Source organism: Channa argus, chromosome 11, assembly GCF_033026475.1.
Source record: "Channa argus isolate prfri chromosome 11, Channa argus male v1.0, whole genome shotgun sequence".
Taxonomy (NCBI): domain Eukaryota; kingdom Metazoa; phylum Chordata; class Actinopteri; order Anabantiformes; family Channidae; genus Channa; species Channa argus.
Window position 1 is genome coordinate 4712107 of NC_090207.1, and position 12715 is coordinate 4724821.

Consider the following 12715-nt stretch of genomic DNA (forward strand, 5'->3'; position numbering starts at 1 on the left):
GCCTGTCCATCACCAGAGCAAACAAGAAGGGGCTCAGTCACACCTACAGCAGACCTCACCACGGTCTTACAGCTCTCATACATGTCCTGCACCACTCTAACATAGTTTTCTGACACTGCAGACGTCCTCATACGATACCACAGCTCCTCTCTCTGCACCCTGTCATACACTTTGTCTAAATCTACAAAGACATAATGCAACTCCCTCTGACCTTCTCTGTACTTCTCCATCAGCATCCTCAAAGCAAATACTGCATCTGTTGGACTCTTTCTAGGCATGAAAGGCATTTCTAGGCCTTTTGGCTACGTCCTGCTCCACACCAGTCTCCTCTTCTACTGTTCGTTCTCTTTCATTTTCCTCATTCATCAACTCTTCAAAGTTCTCCTTCCATCTTCCCATCACATTCATACAGATGCCAGAATAATGTACTTGTTGGAGTCCTTCCAGATTTTTTTAACTCTTGAGGCTGAGGATGGTCATCAGGCTGAGGCAAATGTAGCACCAACTTATCACACTGTCAAGACCAAATACAGTCTTCACAGGTAAAACCCAGCTCCTCTCTTGTCTCTCTCCTGGTCCCCAATCAGCCTCACTCTGTTCACCTGTTGCCTCTCCTTTTATATGCTCCATTCACCTGTCCTTCTCTGCCAGATCGTCTCTCGCTTCACTTGAGCAACAAGCCACTCTCTGGCCTAGATAATCTGTGTGTCGAGTTTGAGTTCTGTTGTGTTTCTGGGATTTTATATTTATTCTCTGGTTGTCTGAGTTTCTGTTTGTTTTTGACAATTTGTTGCCTCCCTTCCCGGCAGCAGTGTTCCAGAGGACGCCTGTCTTTTTTTCTTTATTCAGTAAGTGACTTTTGTACTCTCTGTATGCAGATTAAGAACTTTGTGGAATGATTATTTAAGAAGAGGATTTTATTGCAAGTCTCTGGATAAGTGTTTGAGTTTCCTTCTCCCCTGCATCTTTTCAGTTGATACTTTCCTTTAGTTGCTACTTTTTTCAAGTCCTTCTGTGTTTTGTCTCCCTGGTTTCTTCCAGATGCTTTAGTTGCACTTTTAGTTACAGAAGTGTGGTAGAGGATAGAGTCTGACAGTGGTGGAAAAAAACATTATTCTGATGTTGTAATTACCAAATACAAAGACCTGCTACAATCAGATGATGATTTTAATGCTTTCACACAAAACAACACTTTTGTTTGTTTATTTCGTGTTTGGGATTTTAAGTTATTTTCAGATCTTCAAGAAAAATTTATACCTAATTATCTCTGATATAAACAAATTCATAGTGGATTATATATTAGACTGGGAGTCAAAAGACAGATGCAGGACAGTAAATACTGTTGTCCAAAGACGTATGAGAGCTATAATCACTGATAAACAGCAGAACTTTAGAAGGCCTCTGATCTGCTTCTATGTGATAACACTAGTTACGTTTGGTCACGCCTCAAAAAAAACATCAATAAAATATAAAAAAGTTTGATGGTCAAAAATAATGTTTGTTGATCCTTCAAGCCTTCAGTTTGAATATGAGTGGTTTAAACATCATGATCAGACACAACCACTAATAAAGTGTGAAAAGTTTAAAGTCCTTTCTCCTGAGTTTGATGTCAGTTTACAATTATCACCATAGTTTGTGAGAGTTTCACCATCATCACCATCAAAGCTAGTATCCAGTGTGTGAAGTTTAAGAAACATCAGTGACAATATTGACCTTGGTAGAAAAATCAGCCCTTGTTCATGCAGCTTATCAGACTGTAGAGACAAACAGCCTTAGTGATCATTTAGGTTGGAGGACTTGTTCAAACACACCTTCACCTTCCTGTCTGTGTATAAACCTACATTTCTCACACTGCTTTGATGATCTGACAGAAAAACAGGTCTGCAGTTTTTGTTGGAAGCCACATTCTGAAGGACAAAAGGAACAAATTTCAGTCCACAGCCTGTTTCAGATAAGCAATAAAGGCAGATTGTACAGTGTATTTACATTAATGATGAAGCAGTTTAACATGTGGCTAAAAGTAAAAACAGCCTCTGACAATACTGAACAGACTCATAGCTCCACTACAGAGAGAGAGATCACTGACTGGATCACACTGTAGAGGACGTTTAGACAAGATGAAGGCAAATTATATTTGTGTGTCTTTCCTTTAAGGACAATTTGAGAACTGAGGAAATGGCTGAGAATACAAAGAAGTAAAGGAGGAAAATGTTGGTGAGTTTTTTCGTTAAGAAAACTTTAGACACCAAAGGAAATGTCTGAGACTTAAGTGCATGGAAACACAGTCCATGTGAACATATTAGGATTCACATACACCTCTCTCACCCAATCTGTCTTCTCTGTCCAAAATGCCAAAATATCTTATACATTGTGACTTTTATCATATATTTATCTGGAAACCAGATGCCTACATAAGGAATATGTTTTGTTCTGATTAAAGAGAAGAATGTTGACAAACACCATCAGCATATTAATCTAATGTAACACATGACTGAGGAAAAAGAAAGTGAAAGTAGATTTTGACATTGTTGATCAGAACTAAGACGACATTAAACAGAAAAAGAACTCTGCTGAAGACTTTACACTGAAAGTTGAGGAGACAATAATTTGGTGAGTTTTGTTTTTGAACTTTAACTCACAAATGGCTGAGAAGATTGAACTTTTTGAACGTTTCCTGAGCTGCCATGTGTGTTCAGAGACTTTCAGAGATCCTGTGTCTCTGAGCTGCAACCACAGGTTTTGTTCAAGCTGCCTGCAACAATTCTGGGAACGAGCTGAAAACAAAAACTGTCCTATTTGTAAAAGAAAGTCTTCAAAGGATTATCCAATTGTGGACTTTGCACTAAAAGAACTGGCGGATTCCTTTGCTGGGAGACTGAAACTTGTCTCATCTGAGACAGAAAGACAAGTAAAAAGATGGAAGGTGTTGTGTCATAAACATCGAGAAGAACCTAAATTGTTCTGTAAGGATGAAAATAAGGCTCTATGTCATGCCTGTGATTTTCCTCACCACCAGAGTCACAAAGTGGTTCCTATAGAAGAGGGGTGCCCACACTTTTTTGGCTTGTGAGCTACTTATAAAATGACCAAGTCAAAATGATCTACCTACTATCTTAATACAAAACTTTTATTTATTTATGAATATATTGTGAATTCTTTATATGCAAAATATATGTTTGTGTAGCTTGCATAACTACATGAACCCACCCCGCTATCTTGCTAGAGTTTTGCAGCACTTGGCATGGTGGTATGTATGCGCATGTGCGGTGACCCATGTGTCAGAAAAGGTCAGATGTCAGGCTGGCTGCCCTGTACATAAATCAAGTGACAAATTTCATAGTGAGGACGGATGATGGGCTGACATGTACTTTGTTAATTCCTTGCGATCTACCCACACTACCTTTGCGATCGACCGGTTGATCGCGATCGACTTGTTGGGTACCCCTGCTATAGAAGAAGCAGTCAGTGACCTGAAGCAGCACCTGAAATCTGACTTAAAGTCTCTACAGGACAAGAGAGACAAATACAAACAAGTGGAGAAAACATACAATGAAATGATTCAAACCTCCAAGAAGCAACTGTCCTTGTTAAACTGGCCTTGTTATGTGTGTGTTGTGTAGAGATGTCTGATAAATGTGTAAATAAATATGTATATAATTCACTGTAAATACTGAGCACCAGGTAGCCACAGCAACAGTGACAAGCCATTTTATTTTACTAATTTTTCTCCTGTGTTGGGTTAGGATTTTAGGTTCTGCATCCTGTCTTTTATTTTGGGGCTTGGTTAGATATGGTAAGGTTGGTAGATCTATTAGTGTTTGGAGCACTGCTAACCTCTGAAGTAAATAAATTGCTACGGTTTGGTTTTTGGAACACTTGCTGGTCTTGCTGGTTTTGCTTGGAAATGGAAAGGGGAGATTACATTGTATTATGTTTAGGTTCCCTAGACCAGGGGCATAACAAAGCCATACTGAACCTGCTGCCACCTCAACAGGACTCTGGATAATATCGCTGGATAAGCTGAGTCATATTCCAGTAATCCAGCTGCAATCTACCATTCTAGCTTAGTAATCAACTCTAGACCTGATTCATCTATGTGAAGTGTAATTAAACACACAAGTAAAAAACTAAAAGCCTTCAACAGCTGATTGTGTTCGAGTGGAGAAAGCGACCGAGAGGAGACAGAAGAAAGCAAAGGTTAAAAAAGGACATCTTCCTTATAGAACTCTGAACTGTGTTACCACAAATTCATTTTATGTCCTACTGGTACCAGATTTTAAGGAAAACCTGTTTACACATGGCAATGTAAAGTTTTTTCTTCCATGATACATGAATTTCATACCATGTCAGCTTACCTGCAAAATTACAGACAAAGCAGTGCACTGTTGTTAGAATAGTTATGTCTCGTCTCGGCGCTATATGACACAGGCCTCGCCGATACACTCCCGACAGGAACGTTGGCTAAAGGGCGTCTCCCTCTTGTGGCCAACATCGGTAACAACACTTCATCAAAGCTCACTGTGTTGTCTGTGTGCAGAAGACTGAAGTGTAGAAATCTCAAAATAAGGTAAACTAGTAAATCAAATGTGCCAAAAGAACAGTGTAGAGTATGAACTTAAGGTACAATGGGGTTAAATAAACAATATGTGTTTAACAACAAGCCCTGGCCTGTCACTGCCCTCACATAGCTTGACATCTGATTTTATTTACAGAAACATTAGAGGTCAAAATATCTTATACATTGTGACTTTTAACATATTTTTGTTCGGAAACCAGCTGCCTACACAAGGAATATGTTTTTTTCAATTTAAGAGAAAAACTTCAAATGACTTCCTCACAAACTCGATCTGCTGGTGACAAAGTAGCATTACAGCATTTTAATGTAATGTAACACATGACTGAGAAAAAAGAAAGTGAAGGAATATTTTGACATTGTCGATTATAACTAAGACGACATTAAAGAGAAAAAGAACTCTGCTGAAGACTTTACACTGAAAGTTAAGGAGACAATCATTTGGTGAGTCTTGTTCTTGAAGTTTAACTAACAAATGGCTGAGAAGATTGGACTTTTTAAAAGTTACCTGAGCTGCCATGTGTGTTCAGAGACTTTCAGAGATCCTGTGTCTCTAAACTGCAACCACAGCTTCTGTTCAAGCTGCCTGCAACAATTCTGGAAACAAGCTAAAAACAAAAACTGTCCCATTTGTAAAAGAAAATACACTAAGAAGTTTCCAATTGTGGATTTTACACTAAAAGAACTGGCTGATTCCTTTGCTGGGAGACTGAAAGTTGAATCATCTGAGACAGAAAAGGGAGAAGAGAGGAAACTAATGGTGTGTGATAAACATCAAGAAGAACCTAGATTGTTCTGTGAGGATGAAGACAGAGCTGTGTGCAGTGCCTGTGAGTTTTCCCTCCACCAGAGTCACAAAGTGGTTCCTATAGAACAAGCAGTCAGTGACCTGAAGCAGCAGCTGAAATCTGACTTAAAGTTTTTACAGGACAAGAGGAACAAATACAAACAAGTGGAGAAAACATACAATGAAATGATTGAACACTCCAAGAAGCAGCTGTTGTCCACAGAGAAGCAGATCAGAGCAGAGTTCAACAAGCTCCACCAGTTCCTGAAAGAGGAAGAGGAGTCCAGACTGGCAGCTCTGAGGGATGAAGAGGAGCAGAAGGGGAAGACTATCAGCACAGAGATGAAGACGATTCAGGAGCAGATCTCCTCTCTGTCAGTCAGTATCTGTGCTGTTGAAGAAGACCTGCAGAAACACAACGTTCCATTCCTCAGCAGTTATAAACCCACTCAGACCAGAGCCAGAGTCCAGTGCTCACTGTCAGATCCACAGCTGCTCTCAGGAGCACTGATAGATGTGGCCAAACACCTGGGCAACCTTTCCTTCAGAGTCTGGGACAAGATGAAGGACAAGGTCCACTTCAGTCCTGTCATCCTGGACCCAAACACTGCAAACCCCTGGCTCTGTCTTTCTGATGATCTGACCAGTGTGAGAAATGGAGACACAGACCTGCAGCTCCCTGATAATCCAGAGAGATGCACTAATTATTCTAATGTTCTGGGCTCTGAGGGCTTCAGCTCAGGGAAACACAGCTGGGAGGTGGAGGTGGGAGACCATCCTGACTGGAATGTTGGTTTGGCAAAAGAATCAGTTGACAGGAAGGGAGAACGAACTGCTTCACCAGATTACGGAGTCTGGTGTTTATTGCATAGTGATGGAAAATACACTAATGGAGTTGGTAAAACTGTCACAGTGAAAAAGATTCTCCAGAGGATCAGAGTCCAGCTGGACTGTGACAGAGGGGAGGTGTCCTTCTATGACCCTGAAGACATGAGTCTCATCTACACTCACAGAGACACTTTCACTGAGAAACTCTTCCCATATTTCAGTGTTGGAGAAGCTGCTGATGCCAAAACCACTGATATTAAAATGTGTCAAACTGAGATTTTTCTGTCATGTTCAGAAATGTGAAATAACTGCTACATTTTTTAAATAATGAAACATGTTTCTGCTTCTTCTTGCCTTTTATTATTGGTAAAAAAAAAACAACTTAGTTTTAATTTACCTCATTTAGTTTAATGTTTACTCACTTTCTTATTGTTCTGAAGTAGAAAGTTCTAAGTGAAAATATTACTACAGCTAAAATATTTTATGTAGTTTTACTTCAGTGACTGTTTTTAAAATAATAATTGAAATGATGGTTCATTCATTTTCTTTAACCATCTTTACCAAACTTTAACATGACCACAAATCAAAGCTGTTTCTGACCCCTGATTAAATTTTTCTGCTGAAGAGTTGTTCATACTTTATTTTCACTTATTTGTTGTCCATTATAACACACACTCACTGGCCACTTTATTAGGTACACCTGTACACTCTAATGCAATCCAATACAGCAGCTCTGCCATGAATTCTACTTTTACAATGTTAGAATTTCTCAGTGTTTAATTTGAAAGTGTCAGAAATGTGATCATTTTGTTTCAGAGATGTGAGTTAAATGTCACAACTTTCACCATCAAAGTGTTTGTAGAACAGTTGTTAGTAGTTTATGTCTCTCTGAAATCATCATAACTTCACTCAAACATTTTGCTTTTTTTTCTTCAAACATATGTGATTAGGTTTCACGAGTCTTTTAATAGTTTTTACTCAGTCTCTGTGTCTGAAATACTGTTAATAAACCAAACTGGTTTTTAAACTAAAATTTACAAAACAAAAAACAAAGTTACTGCTTAATATTCTGTATAGTTTGACTTCAATGTCTGTAATAAAGTAATAAGCTCTGCTACCTCCAGCTTTGCCTCCTGTCTTTTTCTTCAGTGCCACTGTCTCTAAGTCGAACAACATCGCTGGTCTCACCACCGTCTTGAACATCTTTCCTTTCATTCTTCCTGATACTCTTTTATCACACAACACACCTGACACTTTTCTCCACCCGTTCCAACCTGCTTGCACTCGCCTCTTCACCTCTTTTCCACACTCTCCGTTGACCCTAAGTACTTAAAGTCCTGCACCTTCTTCACGTCTGCTCCCTGTAACCTCACTGTTCCACTTGGGTCCCTCTCATTCACACACATGTATTCTGTCTTACTGCGGCTAAGCTTCATTCCTGTTTTCCAGAGCAGACCTCCACCTCTCTAGATTTTCCTCCACCTGCTCCCTGCTCTCACTACAATTCACAATGTCATCTGCAAACATCATAGTCCAACCACCATCTGTCCTTTTGCTGATGTTGATTAAGTTGCTAAATTGTCTTTATGTTAGCTTAACGTAAAATGGTAATGTCACGTAATATGGTTTGAATGTATTGTTTTGTCTGTGTTTACTTTTTATAGCTCTTACGTTGGTTTGAGGGAAAGGATAAAGAAAATAAACTATTATCAGACCATCAGTAAGGCTTCATATTTCTGACTGGATGCTACATGTTTGAAAAATATTCTGATTGTCTGATAATGTGACGGATGCTGCTTCATGGTTTTTAATAAATTTATTTAGTGTTAAGCATAAGTTTTTCCACCTCTTAAAATAAGCATGTATCCACAATAAAATCTGACAGTTCAATAAGAAGCTTTTTCTCATGTGTTCTGCCCTCTGTTTGACTGCATTTCCAACTGCTAAAAGCCTTTATGTTAAGTTTTATGTACAGAGTTTTGTGTACTGCAGTTCCCCCTTCTGCTCAGATAACAGCAGTAATTTTAGAGCTTTGAATTCGCCTCAGAGGTACAGGAGCGTGGTAGAGGACAGAGTGCGACTGACAGTGGTGGAAAATAAAATTATTAGTCTGATGTTGTAATTACCTAATACAAAGACCTGCTACAATCAGTACTACAGTAACCTTTGCACAAGTGTTTGTGCAGAGGACGATTAATCTGATTTCTCCTCCACCTCTGACTTATTTTGGAAACATGAGTCACAAATTTGAACTGTACAATGACAGAAAATCTGCTTCCTACTTTGTTTGCTGTGTTCATGTCTCTGCAGAATAAAAATGGTGACGGCACAGGAGGAGAGAGGAAACGAGAGAGAGAGAGAAACAGCTTATACACAAAGGAAGTTTCATTTCAAAAAAGTTGTATTTTTAAAAAACACTGGAGTCAAACATATTAAAATAATTGGGGTAAAATGAGATCTGATGACATACATGTATTTTAATGATTCAGTCAGTTTGTTTCCACTTTTCGTTTATTTTCTGTTTGGGATTTTAAGTTGTTGTTTTTTTTCAGATCTTCAAGTACCTGATCATCTCTGATATAAACATACTTATAGTAGATTATAAATTAGACCGGTAGTCAAGAGACAGATGCAGGACAGTAAATAGTGTTGTCCAAAGGCGAATGAGAGCTGTAATCACTGATAAATAGCAGAACTTTAGAAGGCCTCTGATCTCCTCCTATGTGATAACACTAGTTAGGTTTGGTCACACCTCAAAAAAAATATCCATGAAATATAAAAAAGCAGTTTCATGATAGAAAATAAAGTTTGTGGAACATTCAGGGCTTCAGTTTGAATATGAGTGGTTTAAACATCATGATCAGACACAACCACTTTAGACACCAAAGAAAATGGCTGAGACTTAAGTGCATGGAAAAACAGTCCATGTGAACATATTAGGATTCACATACACCTCTCTCACACAATTTGTCTTCTCTGTCCAAAATGTCAAAATATCTTATACATTGTGACTTTTATCATATATTTATCTGGAAACCAGCTGCCTACATAAGGAATATGTTTTGTTCTGATTAAAGAAAAGAATGTTAAACTCTAATTAACAAACACCATCAACACATTAATCTAATGTAACACATGACTGAAGAAAAAGAAAGTGAAAGTAGATTTTGACATTGTTGATCAGAACTAAGATGACATTAGAGAGAAAAAGAACTCTGCTGAAGACTTTACAGTGAAAGTTGAGGAGACAATAATTTGGTGAGTTTTGTTTTTGAACTTTAACTCACAAATGGCTGAGAAGATTGAACTTTTTGAACGTTTCCTGAGCTGCCATGTGTGTTCAGAGACTTTCAGAGATCCTGTGTCTCTGAGCTGCAACCACAGCTTCTGTTCAAGCTGCCTGCATAAATTTTGGGAACAAGCTAAAAACAAAATCTGTCCCATTTGTAAAAGAAAGTCTACAAAAGATTATTTGCTAGTGAATTTTCCACTGAAGGAACTGGCTGATTCTTTTGCTGAGAGACTGAAAGTTGAATCATCTGAGAAAAGAGAGAAGAAGAAAGTAATGGTGGTGTGTGATAAACATGAAGATGAACCTAGATTGTTCTGTGAGGATGAAGACAGAGCTGTTTGTCCTGTCTGTGGGTTTTCTCTCCACCAGAGTCACAAAGTGGTTCCTATAGAACAAGCAGTCAGTGACCTGAAGGAGCAGCTGAAATCTGACTTAAAGTCTCTACAGGACAAGAGGCACAAATACAAACAAGTGGAGAAAACATACAATGAAATGATTGAACACTCCAAGAAGCAGCTGTTGTCCACAGAGAAGCAGATCAGAGCAGAGTTCAACAAGCTCCACCAGTTCCTGAAAGAGGAAGAGGAGTCCAGACTGGCAGCTCTGAGGGAGGAAGAGGAGCAGAAGGGGAAGACTATCAGCACAGAGATGAAGACGATTGAGGAGCAGATCTCCTCTCTGTCAGTCAGTATCTGTGCTGTTGAAGAAGACCTGCAGAAACACAACGTTCCATTCCTCAGCAGCTATAAACCCACTCAGACCAGAGCCAGAGTCCAGTGCTCACTGTCAGATCCACAGCTGCTCTCAGGAGCACTGATAGATGTGGCCAAACACCTGGGCAACCTGTCCTTCAGAGTCTGGGACAAGATGAAGGACAAGGTCCACTTCAGTCCTGTCATCCTGGACCCAAACACTGCAAACCCCTGTCTCTATCTGTCTGACGATCTGACCAGTGCGAGACGTAGAGACACAAGGCAGCAGCTCCCTGATAATCCAGAGAGATGCACTAATTATTCTAATGTTCTGGGCTCTGAGGGCTTCAGCTCAGGGAAACACAGCTGGGAGGTGGAGGTGGGAGACCATCCTGACTGGAATGTTGGTTTGGCAAAAGAATCAGTTGACAGGAAGGGGGAACGAACTGCTTCACCAGGTTATGGAGTCTGGTGTTTATTGCATCGTGATGGAAAATACACTAATGGAGTTGGTAAAACTGTGACAGTGAAGAAGATTCTCCAGAGGATCAGAGTCCAGCTGGACTATGACAGAGGGGAGGTGTCCTTCTATGACCCTGAAGACATGACTCACATCTACACTCACAGAGACACTTTCACTGAGAAACTCTTCCCATATTTTGATGTTGGAAAAGCTGCTGATGCCAAAACCACTGATATTAAAATCTGTCAAGCTGAGATTTAACAGTTCTAAGTGAAAATATTATTACACCTAAAATGTTTTATGTAGTTTTACTTCAGTGAGTGTTTTTAAAATAATACATGGAAATGATGGTTCATTTATTTTTTTAACCATCTTTACCAAACTTTAACATGGCTACAATTCAAGGCTGTTTCTGACCCCTGATTAAATTGTTCTGGTCAAGAGTGACTTCTGATATATTCACAGTTTCTCCTCTGAACATGTCCAAACCACCTCAATCTGGCCTCTCTGACTTTATCTCCAAAACATCTAACATGAGCTGTCCCTCTGATGTACTCGTTCCTGATCCTGTCCATCCTCGTCACCCCCAAAGAGAACCTCAACATCATCTAAGATTAAAAATTCATAGTTTATGAATCCGCAGCTTCTTTATTTGCTTCTTGCTTCATAAGCTGTTTGTACAGAATGAGCTCTGCTTAATAAACTGGTTCCACTGGTCAAAGTGTGTCTGTAATTTACATTATCAAAGTAATTTCACCTTCCTTCTTCGTGTTTTTTTTTTTTTTTCATGGGTCGTAGAATATTTCCTGCCTCCACACAGTCTCATCCATCTGTAATAACTGCAGCCTGATGAAGATTAAAAACCACCAGCATGTTACAGTAATTCCCAGGAAAAAACACTTTTTACCTGGGAATTAAAAATGATGCTTATGATATAAATGTTCCAAACAAATAAAATACATTTCCTATAGCGAAACAACAGAAAGGGATATATATTCTTGTTTACAGATAATTTCAGACACACATTAGGGCCTTTTGTTTTTTATTGTTACTGACCTGTAAACAACAGTAAAATTATGAGACCAGACATTGGCTTGTTTTCTTTCCTTACTTCAGCCAGACTGATGTAGAGAGTGAGCCTGAGGCCACTTCAACTGTCTCACCTGGGTGATGAAGCCCCCTGTGGCATAATCGTGTACTACCTCTCCAAACAGATATTCAAAAGAAATACTCCAAATTATTTTTGTGTGTGGGTGCAAAACCTCTATTATCCTCTTGCCACCATGCTTGAAAAGTTTTCTAGGGTAAACACTGGCCTCGTTATGTGTGTGTTGTGTAGAGATGTCTGATAAATGTGTAAATAAATATGTATATAATTCACTGTAAATACTGAGCACCAGGTAGCCACAGCAACAGTGACAAGCCATTTTATTTTACTAATTTTTCTCCTGTGTTGGGTTAGGATTTTAGGTTCTGCATCCTGTCTTTTATTTTGGGGCTTGGTTAGATATGGTAAGGTTGGTAGATCTATTAGTGTTTGGAGCACTGCTAACCTCTGAAGTAAATAAATTGCTACGGTTTGGTTTTTGGAACACTTGCTGGTCTTGCTGGTTTTGCTTGGAAATGGAAAGGGGAGATTACATTGTATTATGTTTAGGTTCCCTAGACCAGGGGCATAACAAAGCCATACTGAACCTGCTGCCACCTCAACAGGACTCTGGATAATATCGCTGGATAAGCTGAGTCATATTCCAGTAATGATCACATTCATAGAAGTGTACACCGAGGTGGAGGGTGAGCTGCAATCTCCCATTGTAGCTTAGTAATCAACTCTAGATCTGATTCATCTATGTGAAGTGTAACTGAACAAAAGTAAAAAACTAAAAGCCTTCAACAGCTGATTGTGTTCAATTGGAGAAAGAGAGACGAGACAGAAGAAAGCAAAGGTTAAAAAAAGGACATCTTCCTTATAGAACTCTGAACTGTGTTACCACAAATTAATTTTATGTCCTACTTGTACCAGATTTTAAGGAAAACCTGTTTACACATGGCAATGTAAAGTATTTTCTTCCATTTAAAA

At 39.1% G+C, this 12715-nt stretch overlaps 2 protein-coding genes across 2 annotated transcripts; both read left to right on the forward strand.

The window, feature by feature from the left end:
- The first annotated feature begins 3069 nt into the window (after window positions 1-3069).
- LOC137136739 (E3 ubiquitin-protein ligase TRIM35-like) lies at window positions 3070-7725 on the forward strand. Its single transcript, XM_067522408.1, has one exon. The coding sequence runs from the start codon at window positions 5049-5051 to the stop codon at window positions 6489-6491; it is 1443 nt and encodes a 480-aa protein (XP_067378509.1). The 5' UTR covers window positions 3070-5048; the 3' UTR covers window positions 6492-7725.
- Window positions 7726-9079: 1354 nt separating this feature from the next.
- Window positions 9080-11754, forward strand: LOC137136740 (zinc-binding protein A33-like). Its single transcript, XM_067522409.1, has one exon. The coding sequence runs from the start codon at window positions 9478-9480 to the stop codon at window positions 10894-10896; it is 1419 nt and encodes a 472-aa protein (XP_067378510.1). The 5' UTR covers window positions 9080-9477; the 3' UTR covers window positions 10897-11754.
- The last annotated feature ends 961 nt before the right edge of the window (window positions 11755-12715 follow it).